Source organism: Lissotriton helveticus, chromosome 5_1 (genome assembly GCF_964261635.1).
Source record: "Lissotriton helveticus chromosome 5_1, aLisHel1.1, whole genome shotgun sequence".
NCBI classification, from domain to species: domain Eukaryota; kingdom Metazoa; phylum Chordata; class Amphibia; order Caudata; family Salamandridae; genus Lissotriton; species Lissotriton helveticus.
This window is the reverse complement of record NC_136065.1, coordinates 387,539,534-387,557,667: the sequence shown is the minus strand read 5'-3', so window position 1 is coordinate 387,557,667 and position 18,134 is coordinate 387,539,534. Positions and strand designations below refer to the sequence as shown.

At 50.1% G+C, this 18,134-nt stretch overlaps 1 protein-coding gene across 1 annotated transcript in view; it reads right to left on the bottom strand.

Moving 5' to 3' along the window:
• Positions 1 to 18,134, bottom strand: part of HP1BP3 (heterochromatin protein 1 binding protein 3) — a 704,364-nt gene that overhangs the window by 533,489 nt on the left and 152,741 nt on the right. The window contains exon 3 of the mRNA XM_078642573.1: positions 17,143 to 17,302. Coding sequence (XP_078498699.1) covers positions 17,143 to 17,302 — 160 coding nt within the window. The remainder of the gene's footprint in view (positions 1 to 17,142; positions 17,303 to 18,134) is intronic.

The following is an 18,134-nucleotide window of genomic DNA, read 5'->3' as shown; positions in this document are numbered from 1 at the left end:
GTTGTCGCAAAGAGAAATATGGTGGATTAAATACATGGACACTATGATACCCAAAGGCCTCAATGATAAACTTGATATGGTCTGCTTCTTGTAATGAGTTCAGAACCAGGCAGATTGTGGAAGCATACCATCATTGGCAATATATTCTTTCACTGACAAACCTATAATTCCACGTCCGTTTCATTTATCTACAAAGACAGTCGACCCATCACTTACTACTCATCGTCCAACACAGTTCCCCATCTAATTCCAGACATGTTCTTAAGCAGAGAATTCTCAATATCGCCAAGAGATCCATACATACACAGAGTCCCGAGATCCATACACATACACGAAGAGATCAACGCATTTTGAAAATGTATTAGAATAGACCTGCTAGCATCTAGATATGTGATAAATATGGCATGTCAATGCTGTAAACTTGATACCATTGTAATGTAATATGCTTAAGCAATTATCTGAAGAAGTGTTTATTCAACTCTTTTTTCCAGAGAACAATTTCTCGATTACATCACTAACACACACTTGGAGTGAGATTCAGTTTTATCCCATGCCGTTAATTAGCAACCATAAACGCTGCGCTATACCGGTCTGTCTTGTTCATATAGATCGTAGGTTGCTTTGTCGACCGTACCAAAATGACCGCAGTTGTTGATCACCGCTGCATCTGATCCGACTCTCCCGGTATCACAATTTCTTCCATATAAATGCCTCTCTTCTATTCAGATCATCATTTAATATAAGTCCATTTTCTTGGACCCACACACGTGTGTGTTTGAAGAGCTGATGTCATAAGCTTGGGTACGCCGAGTCACCGGCTGTTTTTTTTTACATCTTTCATCAAAAACTTTAACGGGTTAGTGCGGTATGTAACTGTGCTGCTTACATCTTTGATAGTCCTCGCGTATCATTCATGTTTCTCAGGATTCATTCCATCTACCATCCAGCACTTTCAAGATGGCCGATCCCTTATCTCCCGCAAGATTAGTCCTCTTTTTGGTTTCATGACAGGATATGGAAGCCTTAAATACACAGAAGTGCTTCCCCGGTTCCCAATGTGGACGGACCATTAACTTGCGTTGGCCGCCTTTTGCTGTTGGTTGAACGAGTGCAGTAGCCTCGACCTCGGTTTTGGATTAGCCTACTACCCCTGCCGAAGCCTGATATCTGCTTGAGGGACATCGGCTTGTCCCGTTATGTGCTCTATGGGCGCTGGTGCCCAGTGGATCTAATTCACCCTTGTTCCCTGGGTGACCACCTGTTGGATGAGCGCGTGTTTTTTGCTTTCAGTACCCTTGTCCTGATGAAGCCTTAAAGACCTCAGTGGCTGAAACACGACCGCGACAGCGTCGACACCCTTGTGATTAGGAGTCCCTGCTTAGTTTAACTTTGTTTGTATATTCAGGCGCCTTATGCAAAAGAGAGCGTTGAGAGAAGAGATATCTCAGGCGTATTGGGATCTCCATTATAGAGTTATATCACTCGAAGTTAGGAGTGTGTATAGAGTGTGTGATAGGTCATCTATTGAGATCTATCGTTGGGTACACGTTTTGTATTTTGTATATATATGTAATGTATTGATTGTATTTGTGATTTGTATATAATGCATTGTTTTGTGTGTATATAGTGAATTTGGTTTCTCTTTATACATAATTGTTTTGCGCCATTCCCCTTTTTGTATTTGTTTATACGTCCTCTGAATGTTGTGATTGATTTGTTATATATTTAGTTATATAGAACAGGATAATTTACCTTTCATGTTCTAAAATTATAAATTGAATTTATCCCTCTATACTAGATTGTTCTACTTTTTCATCTTTTGATGCTCCTTGTCCAGGTATGGGAGGGTAATGTGGACATAACCCCTGTTTTTTGCTCCACATTAAATACACACCCGGCACGAAATTGTTCGTGTTCCCGGGTACGCTGAAGCACTCGTGTGAAATCCAGATATTATCGACAAGGTACATTTTTGCACGCTTAAGATTGTTAGTTACTCGATATCTCCGAGATTACCTATGGACTTAATAGCATTATTTGATCTGTACAGGTCTTAAACACTGTTGCATTCGGATAGTGTATTCCACCACTTCAAGTCGAGCACCTCATTACAACGTTCTTTTGTTCGTTTCACTCTCGACTAGCCAGAGTCAAAGTACAGTTTTAAAGCCTTACGTTGTGGTTTCATGCTCCTTGTTAATTAGGTCCTTTTTTGCTCGCAGGGTGCTCTCATAGTTATTAGCGTCATTGACACATTGCAATATCGCTTGGAACTATTTAGAGGTATGTCTTTTTACTTTAAACACGGGTCTAACATAGGACTGGCGGTGACGCAGAAGTTACTACTTGTGTAACGATATATCTGTAAGAGACATTAGTTAGTGATAGATTCCTCACCTTAGAATATCCCCAGGCATTAGACTGGATCCGGAAATTTTTTGCGTAGCAGTACCCATGCGCGTCGGTAGGCATCGTCCGCGGCTCAGCGTCCGTCGTCGGCATCGTCGTGGCGCCATGATGACGTCGTCGGAGTACTTAGACGCCGCCTCCGCGTGCTGACGTCAGTTCTTATACACAGCTTTTCCGCGCCAGATACGCAGAGCCATGATAGAACCAACACTGGTGCCATGAAACTAGGGCTCTGAAAGGGGATGACCTTAACCCTAGATATCGGTTCGCAGAACAGGGAAGATGGGTGGGTCGGTAAGGAATCCATCACTAACTAATGTCTCTTACAGATATATCGTTACACAAGTAGTAACTTGTGCATCTGAAAGACACACGTTAGTGATAGATTCCTTACCTTAGAATAGATACCCCAGCAATACCAACCCCGGTGGTGGGTCTGCGAACCAATAAACACACCAGAAAGTCCTGGAGGATGGAACGGCCAAAGAAGTCATCCCTCCGGACTTGGCTGTCCAGGCAGTAGTGTCTTGCGAACGTGTGCAGCGAGGCCCACGTAGCTGCCTGACAAATGTCCTGCAAGGGCACACCTCGGCCCAGGGCAGTTGTAGTCGCCGTGGCCCGAGTGGAATGAGCCCTCAGCCCAACAGGAGGTTCCTTCTTAGCCAAGGAGTAACACGCCTTGATGCACAAGATGATCCACCGAGAGATGGTCCGCTTGTGCACCGCCCGTCCCTTCTTCGCGCCCACATAACCAACAAAGAGTTGGTCATCCACCCGGACCTGGCGTGTGCGATCCAGATAGTAAGAGAGCCCACGTTTTGGGTCCAGACCGTGGAGCCGCTCTACCTCTTTAGAGGGGTGCGGAGGCGGAAAGAAGGTGGGCAAGGTGATGGACTGCCCGATGTGGAAGGCCGTGACAACCTTGGGCAGGAAAGAGGGTCCTGTCTGCAACACAACCTTGTCCGGTTGGACAGAGAGGAAAGGAGATGTGGAAGAAAGAGCCTGGAGCTCACTCACTCTACTGGCAGAGGTGATGGCAACCAGGAAAGCAGTCTTCAAGGTAAGAAGACGGAGTAGACAGTTATGGAGCGGCTCAAAGGGAGCACACATGAGATGGGTAAGTACAAGGTTCAAGTCCCACAGCGGCATCACGAATGGAACAGGAGGGAACATGTGAGTGATGCCCTTCAAAAACCTATTTACAATTGGGGACTTGAACAAAGATGGCTGATCAGGTAGCCTTAAGAAGGCGGATAGGGCAGAAAGGTAGCCCTTGAGAGTGCCCAGGGCAGAGCCCTGCTGGGCAAGAGAAAGAAGGAAGAGGAGAACCTCAGAAAGAGGGGCAGAGAGTGGATCCACAGCCTTTGCTGCGCACCATGCCACAAATCTGTTCCACCTGCAGGCGTAAACCGACTTTGTGGAGGGACGCCTGGCTGCCAGAATGACATTACAGACTTCAGGAGGCAAGTCAAATGGCCTCAACTGTCGCCGCTCAATCTCCAAGCTTGTAGGTGGAGACTGGACAGGTTCGGGTGGAGGACCGTCCCCTGCTGCTGCGACAGAAGGTCCTCCTGAAGAGGCAGATGAATCGGGGGATCGACAGACATGCTGAGTAGCTCTAGATACCAGTATCTTCGTGCCCAGTCCGGAGCCACAAGGATAACCTGGGCCCGGTCGCGCCTGATATTCTTCAGCACTCTGGCAGAAGTGGTATAGGCAGAAAGGCGTACAATAGACCGCAACTCCACTCGCGACGAAAAGTGACGCCGAGCGAGTACCGCCTTAGAAATTCCAACGCGCAGAACTGATGACATTGCGCGTTCTCTTGTGTGGCCAATAGATCTAACCAAGGCTCTCCCCACTGCTGAAAGAGACCTTGCGCCACGTCCGAGTTCAGACGCCATTCGTGATCCATCATGCACCGACGGCTGAGTTCGTCCGCCCTGGCGTTCAGAGAACCTGCCAGGTGTTGAATCACCAGGGTCACGCCCTGATGTTTCAGCCACTGCCAGAGGCGCAGAGCCTCCTGGCATAGGGTCCACGACCCCACCCCGCCCTTTTTGTTGCAGTACCACTTGACGGTTGGTGTTGTCCGTGAACACCTGCACTACACACCCCCAGACATAGGGGAGGAATGCCTTCAGTGCAAGACGGATCGCCCGCAGCTCCAGAAGGTTGATGTGGAGCTGGGACTCCGCCGGAAAACAGAGGCCTCTGATCTCCGCCTCTCCCATGTGGCCCCCCAGCCCTGGAGGGACGTGTCCGTCACAACTACGTGCTCCGGTTGGGGTAGGGAGAGGAATCTGCCGCTGACCCAATCGCGGTCCGTGAGCCACCACTGCAACTGTCTTGCAGTGCCCTCCGAGATCAAGACATGGTCGGACAAGTTGCCCTGATGCTGGGCCCACTGAAACTTCAGGTCCCACTGCAGAGCCCGCATTCACCACCGGGCATGATGAACCAGAAAGATGCAGGAGGCCATCAGCCCCAGAAGCCGCAGCGTCAACCTGACCGAGACTCGGGATAAAGGCTGAAAGATGGGAATCAGAGCCTGAATATCCTGAACCCGCTGTTCGGGAGGATAAACCCGAAACTGCGCCAAGTCTAGAACCGCTCCGATGAAGAGGAGCTTCTGAGAGGGACACAGGTGTGACTTCGGCACATTGATGGAGAAACCCAGCAGGTGCAGGAGATCGGCCGTTGTCTGGAGGTGGCAGACGACTGTCTGGGGCGAGCCCACCTTCAACAACCAGTCGTCTAGGTAGGGGAAGACTGACACCCCTAACCTGCGCAGATGAGCTGCGACCACCGCCATCACTTTCGTGAACACCCGTGGGGCGCTTGTAAGGCCGAAGGGGAGCATGGTAAACTGAAAGTGCTCGTGGCCTACCGTGAATCGCAAGTAATGCCGGTGGGCCGGCAGGACGAGGAGGTGAAAGTCCAACGCTACCATCCAGTCTCCGGGGTCCAGGGCAGCTAAGACCTGGGCCGAAGTCCGCATCTTGAACTTCTCCTTCCGGAGGAAGCCGTTGACGTTCCGTAGGTCCAAGATAGGGCGTAGGCCCCCTTTGCCCTTCTTGGGTACCAGAAAGTAGAGGGAGTAACAACCACAACCTACTTCTGGCCCAGGAACGCGCTCGATGGCCCCCTTGGCCAAGAGGGCCGTAACTTCCTCTTGCAGAAGTTGCAAGTGATCCCCCGACACGCGGTGGCATGGCTGGAGGGGTGGCCTCGAAGGGGAGGGAGTAGCCCCTTCGGACGATTTGCAGCACCCACCTGTCCGATGTGACAGTGCGCCAGTGGAGGTGATGATGGCGAACCCTGCCCCCCACTGGCGTCACATGGGCCTGAAAGCACGGACTAGGAGGGTTTTGAGGCAGATGCTGCAGGGGCAGGTGTGGACTGGCCTCACCGTTGTCCCCGACCGCCGCCACGGTGGTTTCCACGTCCGCCACTGCGCTGGATGGTAGTCTGCGGCACGTGGCTGGCAGAACGTGTGGGGGCGCCCCTTCCTTGGCCACGAAAGGGGCGAAAAGCAGCCGTTTGCTGGCGAGGGGACGAGAGGCCCAAGGACTTGGCCGTAGCCCTGGAGTCCTTAAAGCGCTCAAGCGCATGGTCTGCCTTGTCACCAAAAAGGCGCGGCCATCGAACGGCATGTCCATAAGTGTGTTTTGGACATCGGCCGAGAAATTGGCGGACCTCAACCAGGCGTGACGACGAATCGCCACCGTCATTGCCATCGTTCTGCCTAGAGAGTCGGTAGTGTCCAGCCCACATCGGATGGAGTACCGTGCCGCATCTCGGCCCTCCAAAAGGGCCTGGCCGAGTTTAGCCCGTACCTCCAACGGGCATTCTGGCAGCACGGCCGCGACCGTGTCCCAAAGAGAGTGGATGTAGCGGCCCAAGAGGCACGCGTTATTGACTGACCGCAATCCCAAACTCAAAGAGGAGAATAGCTTTTTCCCGTAAGTCTCGTACCTCTTGGATTCCCGGTCGGGGGGAGCCGACGGGAATGCGGTCTGGGAATTGGAGGCCTGGATAACCAGGCTCTCTGGGGTGTGGTGGGTAGACAGAAAGCAAGGGTCACCCGGAGCCGGGCGGTGGCGTCTGGCCACGTTCCTATCCACAGGCTGCCCTGTGGCGGGCCTGGACCAAGTGCCCAAAAGAACGTCTGACAAGGCTTCATTAAACGGCAGCAGAGGCTCGGCCGAGCTTGACTGCGGTTTAAGGACCTCAGTGAGGAGGTTAGTCCTCACGGCCGCGACGGGGAGCTCAAGGCCCAGGTCCTTGGCCGCACTCATCAGCACCACTCTATAAGCAGCCCCCTCCTCCGTAGTCACGCTAGGAGGGGAGACAAAACCAGTGTCGGGCGAAGTGTCCAGACCACTGGCCTCCCCAAGCTCTCCTGTCCAGTCCGCAGAAGACTGACACTCACGTGCCAGAGGGTCCTCAGACCCCTCCCAATCCTCCTCATCACCCACCGCCTGGTACTCCGGCTCAAAAGATGGGGCCGGGTCATAGAAATAAAAATCTCCCATCGGCGTCGAGAGCGGCGCCGCTCCAGCGCCGGACCCGAATCGAGGGCAGGAGCAGGGACGACGTCGTCCTGGGTCGGCGCCAGGGGCGACACCCGTGGGCCGACGCCGGTGAGGTCGTGAGGTCGACCGGCGGCGACCCGGATCCGGAACCGGACCCAGAGGGGCCCTGCGGCGTCGGGACCGAAGTCGGGGACGGAGCACCCGGCCCGCGTGGGGAGGAGCGAGCGACCTCATGGCCATGAGGAAGTCTGCAATCTCCCCCCGGCGTCGCGTCCTGCCCAGGGACCGGCGGGTGTGGAGCAGGTCGCGACACCTGCGGCTCCAGCGGAGCCGCGTGGGTCGTGTCGCCCCGGCCGCGTCGCGCGAGCGTCGGGGGGAGTCAGAAGAGTGATGATGCCTCTTCAACTTCTTGTGCCTCTTACCGGAGGACCTCGAGCCCGAAGACCGATGATGACTCCTGGAACTGTGGTGGCTCCGGCCCTGCGACAGGTCCCTCGACCTCCTTTCGGACCAGGACCTCGAGCGGCACGGGGCGGACTGCCGAAGCTCGAGTCGCTTACATGACCGCTCCCGTCTAGCCTTAGACGTCAGGGCCCGACAGTCGGAGCAGGACTTGTCGTCGTGGTCCAGGCCTAAACAGTGCAGGCACCGGCGATGGGGGTCGGTAACCGACATCATTCGGTTGCAGTCGGCGCAGGGCTTGAACCCCGGCATCCCTACCGGCACCGTCGGAGTCGATAAAGACTTCGAAAAAGGATCACAAAGGATCTCAAAAGGTTAGTCAAAAAGTGACTAGGGTACAACTTTTTCCAGATCTGCGCTAGCTGGTGCGGAAAAAAGAAGAACTGACGTCAGCACGCGGAGGCGGCGTCTAAGTACTCCGACAACGTCATCACGGCGCCACGACGACGGACGCGAAGCCGCGGACGACGCCTACCGACGCGCATGGGTACTGCTACGCAAAAAATTTACGGATCCAGTCTGACGCCTGGGGATATTCTAAGGTAAGGAATCTATCACTAACGTGTCTCTTTCAGATAGATAACGCAGGTTTCTAATTGATTAGGTTTTAAACTTGTTCAGCTCGCTTTTTCTATGAGATAGCTCGATTTTACCACCTTAATCGAATAGTTTTCTTACCTGTCGGTGTAGTTTTGCAGCTTGAAGATCTTTCTGGATTCACTATGCTGTGCATTATTCCGCGGTCTTGTGGTTGGGTCCGGATTCGTAGTCTTTTCTTTGTTTTTTTTTTTTCTTTTCTTAGCCCAGGTGGGCGTCGGCGTCACACCCCCTTGGGTGTATTTCCGGTGACGTCGGCATGCTTCCTGCGGAAGCTCCCACTCTTGGGCGCCATCTTCGGGTTCTTTTTTTCCGTGTTTCTTTCGTTTCCGAAGTAATGGCAATGTTCTATTTAGTTTGTATTTGTATAGTTTGTATTTACCGCTTTGTACTTTCAAAGTCCATTCTTTAGTTAACCACCTCTTCCCTCTCCAGCCTCATCTTTCTGGCGGAGGTGGGTGGGTTCGCTAGTGAATCCAGAAAGATCTTCAAGCTGCAAAACTACACCGACAGGTAAGAAAACTATTCGTTTTGCAGCGTGAATCTTTCTGGATTCACTATGCTGTGCATAGATTTTGTAGCGGTTTCTCATCTCTGTGGCGGCTGGGTGGAAGATGAGTGTTGGGTGTTGAATATGTGCTGTAGCACCTTCTGTCCCACTTGAGCTTCCTTGTTCATTTGTATGTCCATCAACAAAAACAGGTGTGTGGAGGGTCAAGGGGTGTTGTTTAATGACCTGTCACCTTGTGCCCCTACTACTACGCTAACAACAAAAGAAGGTGACCAGGTCAAGGGAAGTATGTCGACATGATGATACCAAAAGGATCATAGGGTAGTGTGTGCCAAAGAGTAGAAAGAGTCACTGATGGCTATTAGAATTCCCATCTGACCACCCTCATGGCGGAATTTCATCATGTGGGAATAGTAAATCGACTTAGGCACCGTCCAAACCATGAGGTAGCGGTGCGGAGGTAAATGTCGATACATTGGCCATATTAGTGCTCAAGGAATCATGTTAATAAAGTGCAGTGCTCAAATGAAAATGTGTGGATAAAATTGGCTACCTAGAACAAAGAAAATATTCAATGTGAACTGTCTAAGTGGAGGTCCACTTCCGCTCGATGAGAGCGCGAGGTACCGACGGACAGAGCGGGGCCTCAGTTGTCCCGAGCGGTTGCCGGGCGAGGTGAGGCCGTCACCCACACAATGCTGGGGAGAAGAACTCTTACTGTCTCCAGTGGACATTGGGTCTCCGAGGTCCTGGTAGATATAACAGATACCAAATAGTAACTTTATGCTTATACATCCTTGAGTGTTTAGTGAAACCTGTTTGCAGTAGCATTTTATTTATTTAGGTCCTGAAGAAAGCCGGAGTAATGCTCCATCAGGCTGAAACATGTTGACCATCTCACATCGCCATAATGTTGTCCCATGCTTTGACAACCAGGCGGGTTTTTATGTTTGTCACTTAGACAGTTCACATTGAATATTTTCTTTGTTCTAGGTAGCCAATTTTATCCACACATTTTCATTTGAGCACTGCACTTTATTAACATGATTCCTTGAGCACTAATATGGCCAATGTATCGACATTTACCTCCGCACCGCTACCTCATGGTTTGGACGGTGCCTAAGTCGATTTACTATTCCCACATGAAGAAATTCCGCCATGAGGGTGGTCAGATGGGAATTCTAATAGCCATCAGTGACTCTTTCTACTCTTTGGCACACACTACCCTATGATCCTTTTGGTATCATCATGTCGACATACTTCCCTTGACCTGGTCACCTTCTTTTGTTGTTAGCATTTGTATGTCCACACAGTAGTGCTTCGTGAACGTGTGCACCGAAGCCCATGTTGCCGCCAGGCATATGTCCTCTATGGGTGTGTTAGCCAGGAAGGCTATTGTAGCGCCCTTCTTCCTGGTGGAGTGGGCACGTCTCCCCTCAGCCAGTTCCTGTCCTGCATGTTTGTGGCAGAGTTGAATTGTCTGTGCGATCCACCGTGCAATGGTCTTTTTGGTTACTGCTTTGCCCATGAAGCTGTTTGCGAATGACACAAAAAACTGTTTTGTTTTCCTGTGTCCCTTTGTCCTTTCAATGTAGTGCATGACTGCCCTTCTGGCGTCCAGGGTGTGCAGAGCTCGCTCTGCGCTGGTTGTAGGTTTTTGGAAAAAACTCGGTATCTGTATAGACTGGTTCATGTGAAATTTGGATACCACCTTCGGCATGAAGTGTGGGTCAGTCCTCATCACAACTCTATCGTTGTGTATTTGTATGTATGGTTCTTGTAGCGTCAGCGCTTGAAGCTCGCTTCCTCTTCGTAGGGACGTTATTGCAACCAGGAAGGCAGTTTTCATAGTTAGCAATTTTAGGGTGGCCTTGTGAAGTGGTTCAAAGGGCTCTTTCATGAGTTCCGTTAGGACTGTGTTCAAGTTCCATGCAGGTGGCGGCACCCGCTTGGGTGGTGCGATCCTTTTCGCTCATTCTAGGAATCTCTTCACCACTTGTGATGTGAAGAAACTCCTGCAAGTTTCTCCCCTTGTGTAGGCGACTATCGCTGCCAAGTGGACTCGAGCTAAGGTTCTTCTCCAGCAAGTGCGTCAGGTACCTTAGCACTGTGGAGTCCCTCTTCATTCGATTGTGTAGTCTTTCCTGTCTGCACCATATTGTGAATCTTTTCCATTTCGCAACGTAGCACTTTCAAGTGCTGGGCCTTCGTGCCTCCCTAAGTACTCTCAGGGTGCTTTCTGGTAGTCTCAAATGTGCGCAATCTATGTCCTCAGAAGCCACGCCACTAGGCTCATGTTCTCTGGCTCTGGATGTAGCACCTCTCCGTTCTGCATGGAGAGTAGGTCTTTCCTCCTGCTGAATCTGTGGGGTGCACACTGTGTCATCTCCATGATCTGCGAGTACCATGTCTGCCTCGCCCACTGTGGTGCGACCAGTATCAGTGTCATGTTGCTCGCTCTGCACTTGCTCAGCACTCTGTGCATCAGTGGTATCGGGGGAAAGGCGTAAGCAAATGTCCTTGACCAATCTATCCATAGGGCATTCCCCAGTGACCCCTCCTGGGGCTGCCTGGATGCGAAGTTTTGGCATTTTGCATTTTGGCGTGTAGCAAACAGGTCCACCGATGGTGTCCCCCACCTGTCGAACAGGCACCTTGTCTCCTGAGCATTGAGCTCCCACTCGTGGGATGCCGATGTCTGCCTGCTGAGCCAATCGGCTTGTATGTTGTCCTTCCCTGGTAGGTGTATGGCTAGCAGGTCTATCTTGAGAGGGATGGCCCATCTCCATATCTCCTGCGCCAGCGTTGAAAGCGGTGCTGACTGTGTGCCCCCCTGCTTGTTGATGTAGAACATTGCAGTGGTGTTGTCTGTTTGTATCAATACCTTGTGTTTGTACAGTCTTGTTTGAAAGGCTTTCAGCGCAAAGAAGATCGTCTTCAGTTCTAGGTAATTGATGTGCTTTGCCGCATCTGTTGTCGTCCACAGTCCCCTCACCTTGAGCTTCTCCATGTGAGCGCCCCATCCCTTCAGGGATGCGTCTGTGGTGATGGTCACTGTTGGCGTTGGGGGCGTTAGAGGCTTTCCCCTTGTTATGTTCTCCATGGTCCACCATGCCATCTCCTTCTGCACTGCGTGCGTTACAACCACTAGATCCTCCCAACCGCCTGTGGCTTGTGACCATTACTCTTGCAGCCATTCTTGAATGGGTCTCATGTGGAGTCGTACATTTGGTACCAGGTGGATGCATGATGCCATCATGCCCATGATCTTGCTCGCAGTCCTCACTGTCCGAGCTTGTCCCTTCCGGTAGAGGCGAGTTTCCTTCACCAGCGCCCTCGCCCTCTTCTCGCTGGGGAACACCTTGCCCTGTAAGGTGTTGATCTGTGCTCCCAGGAAGATTTTTACCTGTTCCGGCTCCATTGATGATTTTTTCCAATGGATGGAGAACCCCAGGTTTATGAGCGTGCTCGTCACTGTATGTGCGTGCTGCTTGCATTTCTGGTATGAGTTTGCTTTCACCAGCCAGTCGTCCAGATAAGGGTATACGTGTATACCTTGCCTTCGTAGGTGCGCTGCGACTGCTGCGAGGCACTTTGTGAAAACTCTTGGTGCTGATTTTAGTCCGAAGGCCAGTGTCGTGAACTGGTAGTGGCTTTCTCCAATGGTGAACCTGAGCATGTGTTTGTGCTTTCTGTTCATTGGGATGTGCAGGTAGGCGTCTTTGAGGTCTATTGTGACCAAGAAGTCCCCGGTCTGCAACTGTGGGAGCACCTCTTGCAGGGAGGTCATTTTGAATTTTTGCGTTCTTATGAATTTGTTCAGGAACCGTAAGTCTAGAATGGGCCTCATTGTCTCGTCTACCTTTGGTACCAGGAAGTACGTTGAGTATATTCCTGTGTTTCTTTCCTTGAAGGGTACCCGTTCTATGGCCTGTTTCCGCAGGAGTTCCTTCGCCTCCTCCTGAAGACACTGCAGCTGCTTGCCTGCTAGTGGCTTTCTTTTTGGTTTTCTGCTTATTGGTCTCCCCTCCAATTCTATGCAGTATCCGAATTGGATAATGTTGAGGATCCATTTGTCTGATGTGATTTCTCTCCACTCTCGGAGGTAAAATCCTAATCTTCCTCCCACTGGTGTCATGTGGTCGTAGGTGTCTAGTTTGTCTTGACCCATCTGTACGTGTTGCCCCCTGGGACCTTTTTTGTGGGCGGGCACACGGAGTTTATTGAAGTCACTTAGAGGTGGGCTGCTGCCCTCCTCTCCTATTTTGTCCCCGTCCATTTCTCCCTCGAAAGGACTGGCCTCTTTGTTGGTACTGCCAGGACTGCTTCTGCTGACCATGCTGAGCTTGCGGGTCTGACTGGTGCGTTTGCTGGAAAGCCTGGTGTGATGTACCTGGCTGGTTTCCGCCTCTCCCGCCGGGCCTCCGTGACGGGGTGCCCCTCTTGTTCCCTCTGAACTGCAATGCTCCCATGGATCTTGCTGTTTCGTTATCTTTTTCCAGTTGGCTGAGCGTTTCATCAACTGTTGTCCCGAAAAGCGTGCTGCCGTTGAACGGTGTGTTCAGGATGCTGTGTTGCCCCTCCGGTTTGAAACCTGAAATCCTGAGCCAGGCGTGCCTCCTTTCCGTGACACCCATCATCATGAGCCTGCTGGCTGTGTCTGCCCCATCCAGGGCCGTCTTAAGGCAAGAATTAGCTGCGTTCTTTCCCTCTTCAACCAGCTTTTCGGCCTTCTGCCTGGGCTCCTGGGGCAGGTCCTTCACCAACTGCCCCAGCCCCTCCATGATCTGGTACATGTGCCTGTTTATCAGGGCGTTGGAATTAGCCATACGCCAGTGGGTCGCGGCATTCCGTTCGATCCTTCTGCCCACCAGATCCATCCTTTTGCTCTCCTTATCCGGTGGCGGGCCCGAGGTAGTGGGTACGTTAGCCCTCCTCCTTGCTGTGGCCGTGATAATGGAGTCTGCGGAGACCGTGCCCTGAATGTAGGCCGGGTCCCTTGCGGCATGTTTGTACTTTTTCTCAGTTCTGGGAGTTACTGCTTTGCATGTTGCGGGCTCCCTGAATGCTTCCTTCCCCTGAGCCAAGACGCTTTCGAGCATTGGAAGGAATTGGCTCCTCGTTTGTGTTGGGAGCATTGTTTCTAGAAGGAAGTCTGCTTTCTGCTTCTCTTCGTCGAGCTTGAGCTTGAAAGCTGCTGCGGCAGATTGTATCACCGAGTTGTAGGTCCCGATGTCGTCCGGCGGCGAGGGCCTCGAGGGGTAAGTGTCGACCACCTCCTCCGGGCTGTCGGTGTCGACATCGATGTAATCTACCTCCTGAAGGTCCGAGGGTGCCGACTCTGTGTCTGTCCTGCCATCCTCTTCCTCCCCATAGTTGTAACTATCGTAGGGATTCTCGTACTCCTCCTGGTCGTCGATCACCTCGACGTCCTGGTCTTGTTCCTCGGTGACTTCGGCGATCTCCTCTTCCTCCTCGACCGCCTCCACCACCGGTGGCTTGGTCTTGTGAGGGATCGTGAAGGCTTTCATCTTTGCGTCGAAATCTTTCTTCCGCTGCATGATGTTCTCCATTTCTGCCTCGAGGCGCCTTCTTTTCTTCTCCATCTCGGCCGTGTGTTCCGCGTCGGATGGGTCAGCCGCTCTCTTCGGCGGATGGCTTGTCGCCGTGCCTCTCGGAGTCGAAGTTTTCGACGTCGAACCGGATTTTGGGTCTCTGGTCGTCGTCGTCAGTTTTGGGTCTTTCTCCCTCGGCGTCGATCGATCCTTTTCGGGGACGATTTTCGACATTTTCTGCTGATCAGCAGCTCTCGGCGCCGGGGACTCCTTATCGGAGGATCCGCTGGGCCTGGGAGTAGTCGCGGACGCCGCCTTTTTTGGCGTCGGCGCTTTCGGGGTCTTGCCGGGTGCTGGTCCTTCTGCGCATACTTGTGGTGGCAGTTACGGCAGAACTTGAACGGCGTGTTGTCCATCATTGAGCGTCCAGGGCCTCTCTGGTCGCGTGTTCGTCGACGGTCGTCGAAGATCTCGATGGAAAACGCCTTATCCTTGCTGGTTTTTCGTCGATGAAGTCCCCTGGAGTCTTCAGATGACTTTTCCTCGTATTTTCTGTATTTTCGTTCTTCTTTCTCCAAAAATGTCTGGAGCCCAAACGGGAACGATCCAGACCCGACCGCGGAAAAAAAGAATCTGAAGATGGCGCCCAAGAGTGGGAGCTTCCGCAGGAAGCATGCCGACGTCACCGGAAATACACCCAAGGGGGTGTGACGCCGACGCCCACCTGGGCTAAGAAAAAAAAAAAAAAAAACAAAGAAAAGACTACGAATCCGGACCCAACCACAAGACCGCGGCATAATGCACAGCATAGTGAATCCAGAAAGATTCACGCTGCAAAATCTCATTTTTCCAATCTAAACCGACACTGCCAGATTATGAATTGATTGACTGGTTAATCAAGTTTTTTAGACATGTTCAGCTTGTTTTTTCTGCCAGACAGCTCTAATCAATTTCAAGGCTTCTAGATGCAATGTTGAATACGATACTCTTTTCACTTTTGTTCTCAGCTTTCCTAGTCCCACATTTACGCGATCTAGGTGGACCTTATCAGAATCTCAATTAGAATACTCTTACATCATCGGTAAGTGACATTCAACATCTTACTTCCCTTTCACCATATGGCATTTTTTAAGCTGATTAAAGGGTCTTTTGACTGTCTAAACTCCACACTGGTTACTAACCTATGTTAACGTAACATTATATGACAGAATTATCAATCCAACATACCATAAACTGACTCATAGATGTAACTGTTGTTATACATTGAAAGTCATGAACAAAATGTATTGTTCCACTTTGTTTGACAACATTTAGTTGATATGATTTCGTTTTACATTGCAGTTCCCCTGAAGAAGAGATCGGAGGATCTCGAAATGCATTGGGATTGACAACATTATATTGTTAATGATCAGTGATTGAAACATTTCATGTTCATTCATATGTTACTGAATTGATTTTGTGGTTAAAGCACAGATGCTTTTATTATTTGGTTAATAAATACTGAAAGGAAGAATGCAAAGAATAATTGGTTGAGTATAAATTATTATCATTTGTTAAATTTGTCAGACAAGAGAAAAAGAAAACAGAGCTAACCTGTCGGTTAGCACTAGCAGTGCAGGAAGGGTACAGTGATCAGGCTGTCACTTACAATTTGACACAGGGATGTGTGCCATGTCGACTCTCTGTTTAGTTCTGTACTCAGACACTCAGCCTGCAAAGCCTGTGGGTGTCAGGGTACAGGGCCCCTAAGGGTGGCACAATAAGTGCTGCAGCCCTTAGGGGCCTTCTCTAGTCACCATGCCCGGAGTACCTAGGGTACCAATTACTAGGGGCTGATAGGTGTCCAGAGATGCCAATTGGGTTTTGTTTGAACACAGCTTTAGGGAAGGAACACAGGCCCTGGGTACCTGGTTGGCAGGAGCCCAGGGCACACTCAGTCAAAGCACATCAGCAGTTCAGCAAAAAGTGGGGGCATACCAATGCAAGAAAGATGGCACTCTCTCACACAGGTCCTCTGCAACTTTGCGGTAAAAAAAACTATCAGATCTAGGGAGTCAGGGTATGCCTACCCTCCCCCGCGTCTTTTAAATAAACTTTTTCTTTTATCCGCCGGAGTCTGAAAATAGCTGCCACCACTTCTTTGTTTCAAGGGGTGGCAGCCAATCAGAACTCAGGATGAGATCTGTCAGGTCTGCGGCATGATATTTACAATTTTTTTAACCTTCATTTTTGCAAAACAACTGAACAGCTTTACACCAAAACACAAAAAGCCCTCTTTCTGGACCAAGATCTAGCTTTCTGCCAAATATGGTGTGAATCTAGTAAGCAGGTTGGGCAGTAGCAGTGTCTAAAGCTCATATCGAAAAATGAATGGGGAAATGTATTTTGGGGCACCCCCCTTCTCGGATCACTCCGAAACTTCCCATGCGCAAACTAATCAAAAAGAAGCACCTTTTTTGAGCGAGTTTCATGGAGATTTGTCAAACGTCTCTAAAGTAAAGTTATTAGAAATACAAAAAAGGCAATACCTATGGAAACACGATCCTAACTATAACTACATAACTACTCAGTGGCGACTGCCACTGACTGACATCTCCATACCCCCCCACCCTTACACACACACACACACACACCTCTTTCAAGTAAAATCTTCTTTGCCCCAATGCTAGAACTTACTTTTGAGGAAGCAAAAGCGATGCAGTTTAATATAAAAAAAAAAGGAAAAAAATCCTCATACTTGACATGCTTCTATGGGCTGCTAGTGTTAATACGCGAAAGGAATATGCTTATGTAGTAGCAACACAATTGCCACATACTATTGAGGATCTGGTCTTGCCTTTACAACACAGGTTTGTGGCTAGTAATAGTCAAACAGGTTAAACAAATTTTGCTGTGTCTGTTAGTCAACCAAAATATTGTATCCTATAGGCTACTTACAGCCTAAAAAAGGTTGTTTGGCAGCAAGATAGCAGAGTATACAGTAGGAAATTAAGAGCCAGGTGAAAAAAATCAGACTTTCAAGCAAGTTACAGTTAAATGTAGCATTCACCAAATATGTCCATTGCCCTACATTTTTTTCGTATCCTCGGCGGGCTTGCCTTCATCCTTTCCCTCCCCAGGTTCAGTCTCTGGGTCCTTAGGCTGTTCAGTCTCACTTGATGTTGCAGGGGGAGTTTCAGTTTCCTGGTCCTCGCCAGTGGAAGCAGATTCCTCAGAGCTAACTTCAGCATCTGATGGATACAAATTAAGATCAGAAATGTGAGAGGAATTCAGATGTAAAATGTGACAGACATACAATGAGACCGGATGTTATATACCTACATTTCAGAATTGCCTTAGGTCCATTATCTGTCTCACCCTTTCTTCAGCCCCCCTCTTTCATCCATGACACATATACACTTCAAATTGTCAAAATAAGAAATAATTCCTTACCTATAACCATAGCAAACTATTAGGAACCCTAAATTCATACTCCATTGGTCATAGTAAGGTATATTTGGCTAAAACTCCACTCAAAAGCACTGTGAACTAAAAACTGAATGAAACTGTAATGAAGGCTGCCCCTATAAGGAATATGCTACTTACCAGTATGCATCTGTTATTGGCATGTAGGGCTGCTGACATTCATATCTGTGCATAGATCGCCGTCCGGATGATTGCACATTGTTGTCCTGGAGAGTCTTCGAAGTATCACGAGATAGGTGGCTCCTCCCTCGGACTACAGTGCGCATGGGCATCTTCTCCATTCTCAGATTGTTTTTCGCCATTGTGGCAGAGATGGAGTATAGTACAGTAAGAGATGTCCATGCAAAGAGTGAATGCTACAGCTGCGACAGGCACCGGGGAGGTGGGTGGGCGATATGAATGTCAGCAGCCTTACATGCCCAGAACAGATGCATACTGGTAAGTAGCATATTCCGTACGAGGCATGTGGGCTGCTGAATTCATATCTGTGCATAGAATGTATGGCAGTATCTTCCATAGCGGTAGCTACCTGTGACAGCTGCAGCAGTCTGGAAAAGAGTTTTGAGAACAGTCTGTCCTACAGCAGCTTGCTGTTTT